Below are 18,461 nucleotides of genomic sequence, written 5' to 3'. Positions count from 1 at the left end.
CAAAAATCTACCGATGATTCTTGGCTAGATCATTTATTACCAGAAAATCTGCCAGAGGATAGCTTGTCTGTCTCTGTAATCCATGTTAGATGGTTGCTATTCTACTTCAAGAAAAAAACTTTCTGTCCCATGCCATTTATCTTACTTGCTTTAATGTTAGGTTAACCTCATAGATGTTTATTTCATTAATATTCTATTACTATAATTTCTTAATCTTGATTTTGAAAGTGTCTCACATTTGGCCACTGAGAGTGCAATCAGTGGAGTCAATGGCACTGATTTTTGTTTTTGTTTTGTGGATGTGCTCTTCATGCTTTGAGCATGTCCTTACCTGCATAAGATGCCCCAAACAGGACTAATCTTATAGTCCTGTTTTCTAAGTCAGCCATTTTCCAAACAGCTCTGTCTTTAGATGAATAATGATATTTAAAAGCCAAGATACAGGCATTGCTGGGAGTGTTCTTTCTAAGGGGTGTGACTACTCTTCAGACTCTTCATCAAACAGAGCTAGGACATGGGGATACAAGTGTATGCTTAAAAATCAGAGCCATTCAGATGGTTCAGTGGGTAAAACCACTTGCTGCCAAACCTGAAGGCCTGAATTACAATCCTTAAATCCACATTGTGGGAAGGAGACACTGACTTTTGTAAGTTGTCTTCTGGTCTCTATATGCATTCTTTGGTACATGCAGTCTCTTCTCCCAATAGATAAATAAATAAATGTATGCAATAAATTGCATGTCAGTAAATCTATCACTTTCTATCTAAACTTTGGATATATTCTGGTTATACCAATTCTAATTCAATGCTACAGGGCTTAGTCCCACCCCCACCCCCCCAATTCTTGGAAACAGAAGGAACTATGGTTATTATCAATATATGTCTTCATTCATTTAATTATATAATATAGAATTTTCAGAATTAATAATCTAGACACTAGATTACTGTAAGACATACTCCGTTTAGTAGTTGTGACATATCATTTACACCTTCGGGTCTGTCTTCCCCTCCTCTCCCCTCTCCTTTGTGTTTTTCTTCTCCCTCTCTCCTTGTCCTTCCAAGTCTCACTGTGTGTTCCAGGCTGTTCTGGAATCACTGTCCTTAGTGTCTTATGTGCTGACATTACTGGTATGTCCCAGTCTGTGGACAGTTGTAAGGCATTTGTGATCTTTAAAATGTGGTTCTGCATCTTTCAAATGTATATAACTATTTTCTCATTTGTAATTAAGTTACATTACCCCAAGAAGTCATGGCTTATGTATTTTTAAATTCTTTTTTGCTTACTAAATGAAATATACTATTTGTGAATGTCTATCATGCTATATTTATACATCTTTTTTTTATTAGACTTGCATTCCTTGAGATTAAGAAGAATAATGACACTATTTGTCCTTGTGCCTCTAGTGTCTAATAGCTGATTGTTGGCTTAGTAATGCTAATTGATATTTTAATATAAGTCAATTAATAAAATAGGTTCTCACAGATAATTTCTTTTAGGTAAGTTTCATCTGATTTCCAAGTTAGGAAGAGTGGAAAAAAGTGTAGAAGCTCATTGTGGGGCTGTGCTCGCCGGAAGATGGAATTACGAAGGGACTGCATTAGTTACAGGTAAGTGATCTGCACATTTGTCTTTCTTTGCTGTGCTGGGATCAAAGCCAGACTCTTTCACATGCGAGACAAGTGAACTACCACTCATCAATATCTTCATCCTCGCCCCCAAATAACCTTTTATGAACTTGTAAAGGAAGTTTCAAAGAAGGCATTTTCATTGTTTTACTTTCATTTCTGTGCTGTAATAAAATACTGTGAGCAAAGCCAGCATCCGGGTGGAAAAGACTTATTGTAGTTCACGTGTCCAGATTATAGTCTGTTTTTGTGGGGAAGTCAAGGCAGGAACTCAGTAAATTGCACCCACAGTCAAGATCAGAGAGAGCAAACAACTTAACTAGCTTTCTTTGCTGTAGTTCTGGGCCAGACTGAAGTGGTGCTACCCACACTAGGCTGGTTTTCCAATGTCAAGTAATAGTCAAGATAATCCCCCATGGACATGCCTCTTGGCCAACTTGATCTAGATAATATCTCAGTTACGATTCTTTTCCCAGGTAGTTAGTTCTGCATGTGGCAAGTTGACATTTAAAACTAACTACCATATTCATTTAGCAGTAGCAGATTTCACCATCTAGTAGCAAATAATTGTCACAGTGCCAATCTAGACTGCTGTGCATAGGTATCATTCAGAATATTTTACTTTTCCTTCATTTTCTTTCTGGAGATAAAATCTTGATATGAAGTACAGGCTGGCTTGGTATTCATTTTGTAGGTCAGTCTGGTCTCATTAGCAATCCTCCTGCCTCAGTCTTCTCAATGCTGGGGTTACAGGAGAATATCACTATGTTCATTTTTTGACATTCATACTAACCGTTACTTTTATTTCTTCTATCAAAGGATGCTTTTAGAATGATCAAGTCCTAGAGTAGGTAAAAGTTATAATAAAAATTTCTAAAATTGAAAATTTTTTCATATAACTTACCTATATCTGCTTTCTCTCTTCTATCCCAGCCTACTCCAGGTAGGACTTACTGTATTAGTCATCTATCACTGCATAATGAGTTACCCCAACAATTAGAGACGTAAGCCATAAGTATTGAATATGTGCCCATTTCTGTAGGCCTGAGAGCCCCTTTGGTGAGTGGATATTTCTGGCTGTGTGTGCCATAAGGTTCCTTCAAGTTGAAACACGTGGCTACAGTCCTGAGAAGGCTTGATCGTGCTGGCTTACGCGCGTGGACGCTGGCATGAGCCTTGGTTCTTCTCTGGCTTTAGCAGGAGACCTTAATTCCTTGCCACATAGGCATCTCCATAGGGTTAGTAGAATATTTTTATGTCATGGCACATGGTTTTTCTGGGGTGAAAAATAAAGCAGGTTAGAAACCACAGTATCTTTTCTGATTCACCCTCAGAAGTCATACTTGGCCATTCCCATCCTGCTCACCTTAGAAGCAAGTCACCAAGTACAGACCACACTGAAGAAGAGCAGCTTAAGCCACACCCCTTGAAGAGGACTACGGAAATGTGTGCAGACGTCCTTAACGTCTCCCTTAGGCCTTCTCTGGAGGATTTTTGTTATTGTTGTTTTTTTTAGTGACATGTCCTCTGTCTTACTGGTACCTTTAACTTCTTTTCCAATGGCTTCTTTTTCAGCACATAAATGTATTAGATGCAAATCATTTTAAAAATTAGGAAGGAAATATAAATTCTAGGCTGGAATGCATTTCAGTAGCACAGTAAGTATTCACCCATTACGTACAAGGTTCTAGGTTGATCCCTAGCACCACAGAAATAGAATATAAGTAAGAAAATAAAAACAAAAATCCTGCTGGGTGTGGTGGTGCATGCCTTTTAATCCCAACACTCAGGAGGCAGAGGCAGGTAGATCTCTGTGAGTTTGAGGCCAGCCTGGTCTACATAGAGAGTTAGGGACAGCCAGAGCAACACAGTGAGTCCTTGTCTTGGAAAAACAAAAACCAAGCAAGCAAGCAAGCAAGCAGAAGCCCCTTCCTTAAATGACTGTCTGCAGCTCCAAGCTCTTTCTTCCTTCTGGAGCTAAGATGGGCTCGGGTGGAGTTCATCTCCTGGGTGGCAGCAGCTGCAGTAGATAGTACATGGAGAATACATTCCTTAATGTTTGAGTGGAGATCATGGTGGCAACGGAAATAGTGTGTGGGTAACACATTCCTGAGTTTTCCAAGTTTGAAGGAAAAAATGAAAAGTTGACTACAGAAGTTAGCTTACATTGATGAAAGTGTTTTTTTCCATGTAATTTTCATTTAAATTTACAGTTAAAACACACTCTCTTACACTTGGAATGAAGTGGGTCTGAATTTTAAACACGTAGATGCTTATTTATATATGCAAGTGTAATCTTAAGACTATTTTCTACAGATAATTTTTTTTTTCTGCACAGTTGGAGAAGATGGACAAGTAAAAATCTGGTCAAAGACGGGGATGCTTAGATCAACTTTAGCTCAGCAAGGTATGCTTTACACTTGGTCCTTTATCTCTGCGTTTGTACAACACGAGGGCCGCAGCATTCTCTTCTATAAAAAATCTATTACAGTGCTGGAGAGATGGTTCAGAACCTAAGAGCACTTATTTCTCTTGCAGAAGACCTCAGTTCAGTTTCCACAACCCAAGTGCTGTGCACACCAGTCTGAAACTTCACTTCCAAAGCATCTGACCATATTCTCACCAGGAATGAACATGGTACACATATATACACGCAGGCAAAATGCCTAGATGCATAAAATAAATGAACTAAAAACTTATTTATAGTGGATAAGTATATATATAATATATATACATATATATATAATACATATACATATATATACATATATATAATACATATACATATATATATATATAAGATTTTCTCAAAGAATAGAATCTTATAGTGGTTGAGATTGACTTTGGTTACATTCAAAACCTGAATTTTCTTACTTCTATTTGGACTTATGAACATTTAAAAAAAGACGTATTTATTTTATATATGTGAATGTTTTGCTTGCATGATGTGCACCATGTGCATGCCTGGTATGTGCAGAGGCCAGAAGAAGGCAAGGTTGTCAGATCCTCTGGAATTAGAGTTACAGGAATTTGTGAGTGCTGAGACTTGAACCTGGGTCCTCTGCAAGAGCAACACATGTCCTAATTTGAGTATTTCTGCAGCCCCTGTACGTTGTTGTTATTACATTATGTATTCATTTATTTGTGGGTTTGTATGCCTTCACCCATCAGGGTGTGCATGTGGAGGTTACAGGTCAACTCATGGGAGTTGGGTTTTCATTCTACCGTGTGGACTCCCGATGGAACTCAGGTCATAGGCTGAGTGGTAAATATTTTCCTGCTGAGTTATCTCACTGGCTCTGTACATTTCTTACTTTCCATGATGCCTGATTTAATACTTAAATTAAGATATATTTAAAAAGCCAGGTGTGGTGTGGTGGGCACCCTTAATCCCAATACTCTGGAGGCAAAAGGATTGGATCTCTGTGAGTTCAAGGGCAGCTGGATCTACACAGTCAATTCTAGGATATCCAGAGCTACATTATTAACAGACAGGCTTTTTCTTTTTTCTTTGTGAATTTATATAAAGGCAGTCATAAGCTAAATATTTTTAAATGATTCTGAAATATTTAGAATATCTTGCATATAAAGTATATCTGGGTATTTAGTTAAGACACTCTACCTGGGCAGGGTGCTACATGTCTTTAATCATAGCACTTAAGAGTCAAAGGCAGGAAGATTAGATTTGAGGGCATCTTGGAGTATATAACAAGACCTTGTCTCAAGAATAGCTCCTTACATAGCATGCAGAAGGCCTTGGGTTCAATCCATGGTACTGAAAAGGAAGAAAGGGGGGGGGAGAGGGAAATAGAGAGAGAGAGAGAGAGAGAGAGAGAGAGAACATGTACTAGTGGGCCATGCTTGTAATCCCAGTACTTGGAGCTTGAGGCATGAAGATGCCTACCAGTTTGAGGCTTGTTCTACATAGACAGTTCCTGTCTAGCTGGGCTATACTGCCACAAAACAACAAAAGTCCTAGTAATTTGATAAGATTAGCACTCCTTATAAATTATGTTAAACTTTGATTTCTGTCCTAATAAAGGGGAATAGACATGGTGACGAGTGAAACTTGGTAACTGGCACTGTTTAAAGGAGCATCTCTGAGTTCTGTATGAGTAATATCTATCTATCTATCTATCTATCTATCTATCTATCTATCTATCTATCTATCATCTATCTATCATCTATCTATCTATCTATGCTATATATATGTATACACACACATATATGTATGTATATATGCTACATATCCTCATACAGATACACATCTATATGGGTGGAGGAGTGGCAGTAGATCAATGTGGTAGCCATTCCAATTGGGGCTTAAAATACATGTAAATTCTTATAGTAAAGCAGGTTAAATGTCCTAGAACACAAAGGAATCTTTTGTTTACCTAAGCATGTATGAACTGATCTATAGACAGGCTGCCAAAAAACACTTGCAGATAATTGTTCAGGATTCTATTTAAAAATTGTAACATAAAGCATTTATAACTAATTATATTTTTAAATGGTGTTTACTCTTATATTAATGTTAAAGTTACATATATTTTAGTTATTCATTAAGTAAATGTTAACAGAGGTGACCAGAAATGCTAAGTAGTTTATGTCTTCTGAGGTAAAGTCTTTTTTATTCTGCTTATCATGTCTAAGTAGAATTTTCATTGATGAATAGAAACCTTTAGATTTTGTAGGAACATAGGTATGTTTCATGCTTTAGAGTTTATTATTACTTTGGTAGTAAAATGATGAACTGTATATTGAAAATAAGTCTTTAGTGGACACAATGATTTTCTTTTGGCTTTATAGATTTTCTTTCTTTTAATGCCAGAGTTAGAGATCCAATTCAAGGCCTTGTAACGTCTAGGCTACCACCAATCTACGTATAGCTGTTGGCCCCATAGATTTTCTCCTAGCCTGCCCGCAGAGGTCAGAAGAGGTGTCAGATCTCTTGGAACTGGAGTTACAAATAGTTGTGGGTGCTGGGAACTGAACCCAGGTCCTCTGCACGAGAACCAACTGCTCTTTACCACTGAGCCACTGCAGCCCCTCCGTGGTTGTTTTCTTTGCCACATACTGCCTTTGAATTTCAGATTTTCCAAGCCTGAAGTAGAAACCTGGAGTAAGTTGCTCCATATTAACAGTATTCATCAGAGGGTGGTGATATAGTGCTACATATTAGTTCTGTGCTGTACTTTATATGTTAAGGATCTAGAAACTGAACTACTGCTTAGTGTACAAACAAATGTTTTAAGTTAATAATGATATTATTTATCAGCATTTTAAATAGCAATAATTTCTTTGGTGTAAGAGTTACTTAGAGAGCCAGGTGGTAGCAGCACTCTGGAGGCAGAGATCACTGAGTTTGAGGCCAGCCTGCTCTATAGAGCAAGTTTGAGGACAGCCAGAGCTACATAGGGAAATCCTGTTAGGGTTAGTAGGGGGCAACTTGGAAGCTGCTAATTACTTTTACCTTACTTAGTCTTATTCTCATTCAAGGTTTATACTAATTATGAAATTGATCAATAATATTAAGTTATATTTTCCTATTTTGGTTACCATGTTATTATTTCAGTCAAACAATCTGCCTTTAAAGGTAATACTACAGAACTGTGCATATAATTCTTGAAGTTTTAATTACTGGTGTTCTTTTCTAACAAGGCAGACTTTTCATGCTTCATCTCTGGACAAATTATTAGAGAAATTAACTTGTCATAATGACCTATTTCAGAAGAACAGTTCCTGATGACTTATAAAGTGAGTTGGAGACTGCAGATTTTGAGGGCTGGGCACTAATGGCTCAAATCAGAAAGCCCGGCAACTCAGCTTCCTTCGCAGAGTCTGGGAATTGGATATAAAAATATATCAACTCTAAATTGCTCTAAAACTTGGAATTCTCTGAACAGTGTTGAAAGTATCCTTATTATTTTGTCTATACCTTCATGTCAGCTATACGTTTTAAAAAAGTTTATTCTCTAATATGTATATATCTATATATCTTTTCATTTATTTATTGTATATGCATGTGGATGGATGCATGCCGTGGCATATCTGAGGAGGTCAGAGTGTAACAGGCCTCCAGACCTTACACAACTGGCGCCATGTTTGAAGCACCATTCAGGCCTGGAAACCCAGTATGTAGGCTGCAACACCTACCAAAACAGGAGCAAAGGCTAAGTCCCCAAGTGGGAAGTCTCCAAATGTCCTACCCTGCCTTTTGCCTTCTGCAGTAACATTTCCTGCTGACTGAAATGGAACAGTCAGGATGTGGGTTTTGTGCATAAAAGACAGAGTCACGGGCTGGGGCTGCATGATTTGGTTAAGCTTCCCTGTGCAATAAAGATTTTCTCTTTGGCTGTAAGAGTGTCCATGTGGCAGTCTCTGGTGTGCTCACCTCACAACAAGAGGACAACTTACAGAAGTAGATTCTTCCCTTTGCGCTTGTGGGGCCTGGGGATCAAACTGAGTTCATCAGGCGTGGCAGGATGTGCCTTCACCTGCTGAGGCAGGGTGATTTGTTCCCCTTCTGTTTATTTGTTAATGAAGATAAATTAGTTCCTGCATTTAATTTTTTTTTTTGATACAAGGTCTCTCTCTACCCCTGGTTGTCCTTGAATTCACATAGATCCTACTGACTCAGACTCTGCAATATAGGGATTAAAAACTGCATGCCAATAGTCAGTCCTGTATTCATTTTTTGACTGTTAGAGCTTTTTACACACATCGTTTATAACTACTAGGTTTCTACATAGGAAGTGACAGTCATAACTCTCTTTAATATTAAAGATGAATTGCAACTGGAGTGGGATGCAGTTTAACTGAGTTAGGAGTGATTCTTCCTGGTGCCTACGAGTAGTCATTATCCTTATTTGAGAAGGGTATGTAAGTGATGAATAATTACAAGTCAGCTTATCTGTGTTACACTGTACATGGTGATTGTGGATTAAGATTAGATTAAAATATTCAAGTAAATATGCGAGTACATTTCCCATTTTCAGACAGAAGTGGAACAATAAAAGATGGAACTATATATGATGAAATTGGTGAAGAAAATAAACAAATTAGTATGAATAGCTATGATCCAAGCAGAATGCACACTGCTGGATGGTTGGTGAGAAAGTATTTATTGGAAAGGCCGTTAACAAACCGTGTAGCATCTTTTTACTGGCCCCTGGTGGCCTCATATATTGGTTTGGCTATTTCAGTGAGCCCTGGCACCCAAAGTCTATAAGACCTGGCAGATCCCAGGAATTGCTGTTCTTGCCTTTGGGTTGATGGAACTGGGATGGTGCAGATGCTCTGCTTAACAGAAGCTAAGATAGTTTAGTTGGAGCATCTTGGTGTTGGGTCCCTAGAATAGAGGTGGGGAAGTTCCCATGGTCTTCCCATCAGTCTACAATGGCTTCAGCAAGACTGTGAGGTGGAGGACTCTCTGCACTGTCTTGCCCTGGAACAACAAACTAACAAACCAGAGAACACCGTGTAGGACAGGAGGAGAAGTGATTATCTCCTCAGAGCTTACTCTAGTTGCTGAGACAGAAAGAGGAATAGGAGGTTGGGATTTGTAGAGGATCACCAGCGAGGCTGTTTCTGAAAGGTCCTTTGTTAATGAGAGTGGGATTTAAGAGAAGCCATTAGGGGAGGGGTGAAGAATGGTCTAGGACTCCAGGGTGGGGGTGGAGGCTGAAAAGGGTGGATACCCCGTTAGAGGGTCAGAGGAATAAGGGATTCTGGCAGAGCAATGATCACTTTGAATATGAGAGTTTGAGTTTTAGTTTGTAGGTGTCTTTGGGGGAAATGGAGATGTGTTGAAGATTAGAAAATAAAGGCTAAACTTTGACTTGGGAGTAGTTACATAGGTAGAAATGAAGAACTGAAGTCATGGAGAAATTGGGAGGTAGCAGAGGGTAGAACCTGAAGAAGCAAATACTCTTATTTAAGTTTTTCTCTCCCCGACCCAGTGACACACATAAGCAAGCTCCTTTCTCCTTTCTGGAATGAGTCCCACTTGATTATCTGCCTTCTGCAAGTAGAGTGAAAGTGAATCGTGAATTTTTTTCTTTAATTAAATTTTATTTTTTTTTACTTATTCACTTTATATCCCATTTACTGCCCCCTCCCAATCACTCCCTTGTACAATTTTCCCCCTCTCCCCTTCTCCTCTGACCCATGGGATCCCCTCTTCCCCCAGGTATCCCCCTACCCTGGCACATCCAGTCTCTGTAAGGCTAGGTGCTTCCTTTCCCACTGAGGCCAGACAAGGCAGCCCATCTAGAAGAACATATTCCACATGTAGGCGACAGCTTTTGGGATAGGCCCTGTTCTAATTGTTTAGGACCCACATAAAGACCAAGCTGCATATCCAGTTGTGTGGAAATATGACTATCTTTGACAGGGTCTTGCACAGTGACCCCAGCTTGTCAGAAGGCACTGTGGACCAGTCCTGCTTCAGCCTCTCCAGTGCTGGGATTGCAGGTGTAGGCCTCTGGGGCTTAGTTGACCCCTTAGTTCTTGAGTACTTCTGGGGCTTAGTTGACCCCTTAGTTCTTGAGTACTTTCTATGTGAACAACAAAGGCGCGACTGCTGCCGGTCGCTTTACAAAGTCATTGCTAGTGTACTGGTTAGCAGGTACAGTTTAGTTAGTGCGAGGCTCCATTCCAAGATCCAGCCACTCTAGATCCATATTAAAATCTAGGCAAAGACAGCCACTGTACCACATTAGTGAGTATTTGTTTCTAATACATCCTTTAGTAACAGAAAAACAACACTTTAGGGGATACGGTTATGGTATGAATGTGAAAAACATGGTACATTTGACCAGGCACTTCCTTAAAACAATCGAAATACACTTTTCTCCACTCCTCTGTGGTTTAAAATGCTTTCAAGGGTTGAAAGAATTTAGATAATTTGTTTTACAGAGAGATAAGGGTCTGACATTTAACACAACCCCAGGTGCATGTGGTTTCTTAAAAAATGTCAAAAAGATCACATGACTTTAGTGTGCCAAGTCAGAAAAACAAGGTCTTCTTGAGTATTTTAACTGAAATGAAGCGTAAACAAAAATTTCCTATACAAAAAGCCAGAAATTATTATAAAGTGATTATGTATTTCTATTTTTGTTAATGATAAAATTAATAACATCTTGTTACATGCTTTACTAAATTCTTATTTAAAATAATTCCATCTGGAACCTAAAGGTACTATTTTTCTACTTTGCAAGCTGAAGTATGGTTAGTGCTTTACTTGTTTGTTTTGTCTCCATCTTGATGGAGATTCCTGGCTGGCCTTGAACTTGGAGCAGTCCCTTTGCCACACTCTCTTAGGTGCTTGGATCACACACAGGCACTACCATGCCTGACTAACTCATGCTTTAACATGTGCCTTTAACAGTGGTTCAGTATTATGGATTTATCTCAAATGCTAGTAAGAGGGACTCATCATAAATCATTTTCTCTGTTCATGTGCCTAAATAAATGCTGTTTATCCAGAGCGCCTGCCTCAAAAATCCCTTCCTACCTTCCTATTGAAGGAATTCGGTGTAGACGCTTGTTTTAGTAAAGAAACTCCGTGTTTCACTTTTCTAAGCTTACTAATCATGTTTCTGAAACACTATTATTATTTAAAAAACTATACAGGCAGGAAATAAAGTGACCGCTAGTCCTCACATGGTGGGTAAGTATTCTGAAGGAGGTTTGTAAACAGGGGAATGGGGACACAGCCACCTTTTGAGGGCCTCAGCTCAAATGTCAAGGTGAGGAGGAGGAACACATCCCTGGTTCCTCATCCTACACCACAACAAGGCTGAAAGTCACATCCTGTGCAACTAAATGGCAGCTGTAGCTACACAATTATTTCCTTGGTATAAATATTTATTATCGGTTAGTATATAACTAAGCAAAGTGTACTTTACTGAGTGTTGTGAGTATATGATAATTTATAAATTAAAGTATATTGATTTCCCCTTTGTACAAAAATAGAAGTATAATAATGGAAATTAGGAAGCACATACTAGTTTACTATAATCATAATCACAGTCTGTTTTAATGTAGACACTTTGAGAATGTTATACATGAGAATAGTGTCTTTGCATCATTTCTTCCCTGACCCTCTTCCCTCTCCTGCTCCTCCCACCCCCTCCCTTGAAGTCATGATTGGTTCTGTAAGTATTCTTAGTTTTAATTCTTACTTTTGTTTCTAATGATGTTTGACTATATATACATCATTAGCTGGTACTGAACTCGATATGTAGATCCAGCTGGCCTTGAACTCAGAGATCTGCCTGCCTCTAACTCCAGAGTAGTGGAAAATAATGGCATGGATTGCCACCATGCCTGATGATGTCGTCGTTGTGTGTATACAAAACATACTGTTGTGTTTGTACACAGCCTTCTGAGTTCATTTAGGATTGCCTATATGCTGATCACTTGAGATTGCATAACTATCAGGGGTCTCATCCCTGCAGAAAATGTAATTTTCCTCTCAGCAGCCATTGTCCGTCTTGTAACAATTCAGTTAGGGGTGGGATTTGATGGTGCCCATCATCCACATGGGCATGTGGAATGGTTTGTTTATTATACAGGCTTAGACAACCATATTGTTTAGACTTCACGGGTGCAGTCTTGTCTAGAAGACAGTATCTTCTGTCAGGTGTCTTCTGACTCTTACAGTCAGTCTTTTTACCTCCTCTTCTCTAATGTCTCCTTAGCCACGGTCTTAGTTGGGGTTACTGTTGCTGTGATGAAACACCACAACCAAACAAGCAAGCGGGGAGGAAAGGTTTATTTGGTATGCACTTCCACACGTCATCATCCAAAGAAGTCAGGACAGGGACTTCAACAGGGTATGGATGTAGAGGCAGGAGCGGATGCAGAGGCCATAGGGAGATGCTGCTTACTGGTTTGCTCCCTTTGGCTTTCTTAGCCTGCTTTCTTATAGAGTCCTTTACCACCAGCCCAGGGATGGCACCACCCAAAATGGGACCTTCCGCTTAAGTTACTAATTAAGAAATATTTTACAGGCTTACCCACAAGCCCATCTTATGGAGGCATTTTCTCCATTGAGACTTCCTTCTTTCTGAGGACTCTAGCTTGTGTCAAGTTGGCATAAAACTGTCCAGGATAGGCATAGTATAGAGATTGTGCTGTGGATGTACCAACTGGGGCCTGGCACCCATGGCTCTTTAGTCTCTGCATTTGACCATCTGTGGATCTCTGAAGTAGCTTTCATCTGCTGCAAAAAGAGGCTTCTTTGATGAGGGTGCAAGCTTGTCTGGCTGGCACTGCTAACTAACCGCCTTCTAACTACTAAATCCCTGACTGTTCTTTCCCTTCCAGTCTTACCAAGAACGACTTTTGGAGTTTCTGAAATTTGGGTTTATGTCCTGCAGGGAGTTGCTTGAGAGTTGAGAGTTGCATTTGTTTTGTTTTGTTTTTTGAGGAGGGGTCTCACGCATCGTCTAGCCTGGCTAGGACAGTCCTGGTGTGATTCGCTTGCCTCAACTTCCTGAATGCTAGCTTATAGGCATGAGCCTGCCTGGCTAGGGATTTGCTGTTGAGTCCCAGGCCTGCTCCAGTCTACTCTAGAGAATATTGTTATTAAGTACAGAAAGGGGAGGTGCAGTGTTTGATTGAGTTCGATCACCTCATTAGGCCTAGGTTCATGGGTTGTTGTAGGCAGCCCGGGTGCTATTGATTAGAGACTTTATAACATTCAATGTAAAGTGTGCAGCCATCCTGAAGAGTTTGTATGGTCGAGGTGTAAACTAGACCATCCAACCTCCATAAGCCACCACCCTTGCTCATGCATGCTTTTATTTGGGGAAAATGGACAAAATAAACAGTAATTTGTTTTAGTGATACTCACTCCCTATTGATTGTAGCATGTTGAATTTTCTCTCCAAATAAGTAATTAAATCTTACTGATTGTCCATTGTTAGGCTGAAACCTCTGTTTATCTCACGAATAAGCTGTCAAACTTCATCTGCCCTTCTTCCCCCAAACCCGCCTGCACAGAACAATACATATCCCCACCCCATCTGCTTGGAGAAAACTCCAGGTTAGCATTCATCCCTCATCGTCCCTAGAGGGCCTGCCCGGGGCTCAGGCTTTGACCATGTATGGACATAATCCCAGCTCCTGGTTGACATGTCATCACTCCTTGCCTAAGGTCTATAAAACTCCCTTGCTTCAGTCTGGATGTGTGATTCGACTGACCGCGAATGCACCCCAGAGCTGCCTCCTAATAAATTGCTTTTATCTACCTCTAATCTGGTCCAATATGGCCTATATCCGCATCACAGTTGGAGAGAAAATACCTATCACCTATGAATCAGCAAATTCAGATTTTATTTTCCTGGGAATTTAAATTTCTTAAACATTCATTTTTTTCATAGAAGCCAATTGCTTGAAATGGTCTGATTCTAGACAGTTTTCAAAGACTTGGTTTTATAATTAAAAATGGGTTAATGTTTTATAGATTTTATAACCTTGATTATTTTTCTAATGAATAGGTAGCTAGGCTAAGGTAAGGGGATTACAGATTATTTATTAGTAGATAACCAATGCTTGTTCTATCTATCTATCTATCTATCTATCTATCTATCTATCTATCTATCTGTCTATCTATCCTTCTATCTTATAAAGCCTTGGTTTGTAACCTAGACTAGCTTATCACTCACTATGTGGTCCAGCATAGCCTCTAATCTGTAATCTTTCTGTCTCAGCCTATGAGTGCTAAGATTATAGGCATGTACCACTTACCTGGTTATTATATTTATTATACTTAAAATGAAGGCCACATAAATCATAGTTTTTAGAAGATAGTAGGTAGCCCAGGGAGTTATCGAGTTAAGAAATTCTGTCCTTGCCAAGCATGGTGGTACATGCACACCTCTAATCTTAGCGCTTGGGGTACAAACGTAGGAGGGTCAGGAGTTTGAGGCCAGCCTGACTATATTGCAAGATCCTGTGTCAGAAAAAGTGGGGTAGGATGGAAAGATAACTCTTTCTGAGTATCCAGTTTCTATTCCCAGCACCTACCTGGTGGCTTACAACTCTCTTACCTCCAGGCCCAGGGAACCTGATACCTCATCTGGCCTTTATGGGTACCAGGCATGCGTGTGGTACACAGACATAGTACATATAGGCAAAACACTTATACACATAAAATGAAAATAAATAATTTTTTTAAAAGGAAGGATGGAAGGAAACAAAGCACTGTCCCTAAAAGTGACTGAGTTTAAAGAGTACTGTGTAAACTCTTGTTAGAAGCTAGCATCCTTACGTCTGACTGTTGCTGTGCTAGAACACTCGTCATGACCGAGGGAGGAAGGCTTTCTTTGTACTCAGAGTTTCAGAGGACTTAGTCCATCATGACATCAATGACATGGAGAAGCAGAACAATTCATGTCATGGCAAGCGAAGGACTAGAGAGAGATGGGGCAGGGGGCTCGGGGTCCTGACTGATATACTTCCTGGGGCTAGGCCTACCTCCTCCAGTGTTCAGAATCTCCTGTAATAGAGCAGCGAGCTGAGACCAAGCCTTCCACAGTGAGCATTTCACATTCAAACTGTACACATACGTGTATTCTCCCCTTTGCAGTGTCACTGCCAACTGGCTCTAGGCACCACATCTGACCAACAGTAGATCCCGTCCTCCTCTGAGAGTATTTCATGTAAGAAATCATCGGATTGAGGATGGGGAGATGGCTCCTTTGGGAAAGTGCTTGTTACACAAGGGAGAGACCTAGATTCTTATCCCTAGCACCCACACAGAAAAGCTAAGGTAGAGGAGCACACCTGTAATCTCGTCACAGAGGGGCAGAGACAGGAGGATCCATGGGACTTCCTGGCCAGCGACTCTAGCTAAATGGTTGAGCTCCATGATCAGTGAAAGACTGTGTCTTAGTCTTGGAAAATGTAGTAGAGAGTGATAGCAATAGATTCAGTGTATATTTTATGTAAGACTATACCAGCCTGGTGTGGGTGCAGGCCTTTAATCCCAGCACTATGGAGGTAGAGGCAAGTGGATCTTGTGAGTTGAAAGCCAGCCTGGTCTACATAGTGACCTCTAGGACAGCCAGAGCAACATAGAGAAACCCTAAAAGTGCCGTCCCCCACGATATGTGTGTGTATGTGTGTGTGTGTGCGTGCGCTCGCTCTCTCTCTCTCTCTCTCTCTCTCTCTCTCTCTCTGTTTAAATTTACACATTGAGGTAGTTTAGATCAACAGAATAGCTCTGTTGGCTGTTCATGGAAAGCGAAGAACCCTGAATTTTTTTTTAAAACCTTTTATCTTATTTTATGGATCTTAATGGCATAGTATCGGGACTATCTGAAAACTGTTGTATTTTCTTAGCTGATCCAAATCAGTTGAGAAGATATCATGTTTCTGGTAAGGTGGGGCACACTTGTAATCCCAGTGGGAAAGTCAGGCAGGAAGTTTGCAAGGCCAGCCTGGGCTACATAGTAGATCCTTTCTCAAGCAAACAAAATGAAAACAACAAAGTAAAAATAGAAACACAAAATACAGTAGATCTTTTATGTTTTTATTTTGAAATTATTAATTTGTGTTTCTGTCTCCTATTATTCTATGATATGAAAGGAGCACTGATAAAGGAGAGAGTGAAAATAACACAGAGATTATTCATCTGTGGGGCATCTCTGTGTATGTAGCTCAGACTAGCCTAGACTTTAGGATTATCCTGCCTCAGCCTCCCTAGTATTTGGGTTGCAGGCCTGTGCCACCTTACCAAGAATTTTATCCTCTTAACATCATTCTTCTTCAAGGACATGAAAATGTAGGTTTATCATTTTCCCTTTCTTTTTTACAGGAATACCAGTGTATTCAGTAGCCTGGGGCCCTGATTCAGAAAAGGTTCTTTATACAGCAGGCAAACAGCTCATCATTAAGCCTCTTCAACCAAATGCTAAAGTTTTACAGGTACATTTCGGGCCTTTGTAAGTAGTTCCCTGGCTTGTTGTCACTGCTCGGCTGGGTGGTGCTTGCAGTTCCTGCCTTCTGCTTCGTCTCCTTATGGTTGCAGAGCTCGTAGTTTGGCGGCTTAGCAGACTTTATTATAGATAAGGGAATTTCCTTTCTGTGTATGTTCTCCAGAAGGCTCGCTTTCCCAGTGTTTCAGCTAGATTGGTCTAGTTACTCAAGCAGGTGTTTCGAGTGCCTGGGTTGTCATGTGATTCGGCACAGCTGAGCAGCCTCCAGTTTACAGAGTCGTCTCGTGAGTGGGTTTGAGATGAAACACAGCTAAATGAAACTCTTAAGAGTGCTGATTTGTTCATGATCCTTATCATCTGTTCACACACTTGAGAAATCAAAGGGCTAGCTAGCATTGGCTTATTTCTTTCAGAGTGATGGAGGAGTCACTATTAGACTTAGAAGCAATTATGCGCATATAACTATGAATAATAGACGTAGAGAGCATTGGGCCTAAGGGCAGATGTTGAGCTGACATTGGCTTGTGTGCTCTTCAGAAAAGAGGAATAATTATTAGGAGCTAGATCTCAAAGAATAGATGGGGAAGTGATCCTAAACTCAGGGAGTAGAAAAAAATTGGTTATTCAAAACTGTGTGACAGAGGGGTAAACAGAACCACACAAAAGCAAAGAAACAGTAATGGCTATTAAGGAAGGTCAGGCCACATAAAGGGCAGATTTTAAGCCAGTATGTAAGATTTGGTTATTGGATTCTAGCAGAGTGTAGCCTGGCTTTTGTTTTGTCTTAGTTACTTTTCTATGGCTGTGATAATACACTATGACCAGGACAACCTATAGTGTTTACTTCTCCAGTTGCCAGTGTGAACCGAGGTCTCCCAGGGCCTAAAAATGAGGTAGACTAAAGTCTCATGCAACAGCCAACTTTATTCAGAGTGTCAGAGTGTCTGAGGGCTAAGAAGAGTCACATGAGTAAAGTGTACAATCACAAGAATAAGCCGCATGTGGCAAGAATATGTTTTTCACAGAGGCACATGAATAACAGCTGAAGTAAGCTCTCTCCTATCTGATACACCTGGCGGATCATGAACACACATCCAAGACCAATTCTGTATCTTGAAAAAACCGAGGTCACAAGACTCTTGTTTTCTTGGAGTTTTCTCACAAGCACTTAGAATTTCACATGACTGCACTCTTGGACTGTGTTCTGACATTATAGGAAAGGGTTTATTTGAGGCCTGCAGTTTCAGAGGGTTAGAGTCCATGTCTTTCGTGGTGGGGAGCATGACAACAGGCAGGCTCTGAAATAGTAGCTGGGAGCTCATGTCTTTATCTGCAAGTAGGAGGCAGAGAAAAAGACACAGGGAATGCTGCAAGTCTTTTGAAGCCTTAAAGCCTTCATTGACACCTCCTAATCCTTCCCAGACAGTTCTATCAATTAGAGCCCAAGTATTCAAACTTATGAGCCTATGGGGGCCATTCTCATTCCAACTGCCACATTCCACTCACTGGCCCCATAGGCCCATGGTCACATCATAATGCATAATACATTTAGTCCAACTTTAAAACTCACAGTATTTCACAGTCTCAACACAGTTTAAAAGTTCAAAGTACAAAGTCTCTTCTGAGACTCAAGGCAATCTTTTAAGTATAGTGCCTTATAAAATTAAAAAGCAAATTATACATTTCCAACATACAGTGACACAAAATAACATTACCATTCCAAAAGTTGTCAGAGGACTCAGTCCTTTCGGCTTCAGTTGCTGCAACACAATTGTCTCTCTCGGGCTGGCTCCAGCCCTTGTATGCAGCTGTCCTTGGCCCTGGCATCTTGAAAGTCTTGGAGTATCCAAGCAAACCAGGCTTCACTTTCACAGCTTCATGCAA

General features: G+C 40.2%; 1 protein-coding gene across 3 annotated transcripts in view; it reads left to right on the top strand.

Annotated features, from left to right (window-relative positions):
- Ift80 (intraflagellar transport 80) overlaps positions 1-18,461 on the top strand; it is a 94,310-nt gene that overhangs the window by 15,046 nt on the left and 60,803 nt on the right. For all 3 annotated transcript variants that reach the window (XM_063281591.1, NM_001013911.1, XM_039102020.2), the window contains 3 exons: positions 1,498-1,608; positions 3,965-4,033; positions 16,457-16,566. In XM_063281591.1, the coding sequence (XP_063137661.1) occupies positions 1,498-1,608; positions 3,965-4,033; positions 16,457-16,566 (290 nt within the window). The remainder of the gene's footprint in view (positions 1-1,497; positions 1,609-3,964; positions 4,034-16,456; positions 16,567-18,461) is intronic.

The sequence above is a fragment of the Rattus norvegicus genome, chromosome 2, assembly GCF_036323735.1.
Source record: "Rattus norvegicus strain BN/NHsdMcwi chromosome 2, GRCr8, whole genome shotgun sequence".
Classification (NCBI taxonomy): domain Eukaryota; kingdom Metazoa; phylum Chordata; class Mammalia; order Rodentia; family Muridae; genus Rattus; species Rattus norvegicus.
Note: the sequence above shows the minus strand (reverse complement) of the source record. Positions and strands in the feature narration are given on the sequence as shown.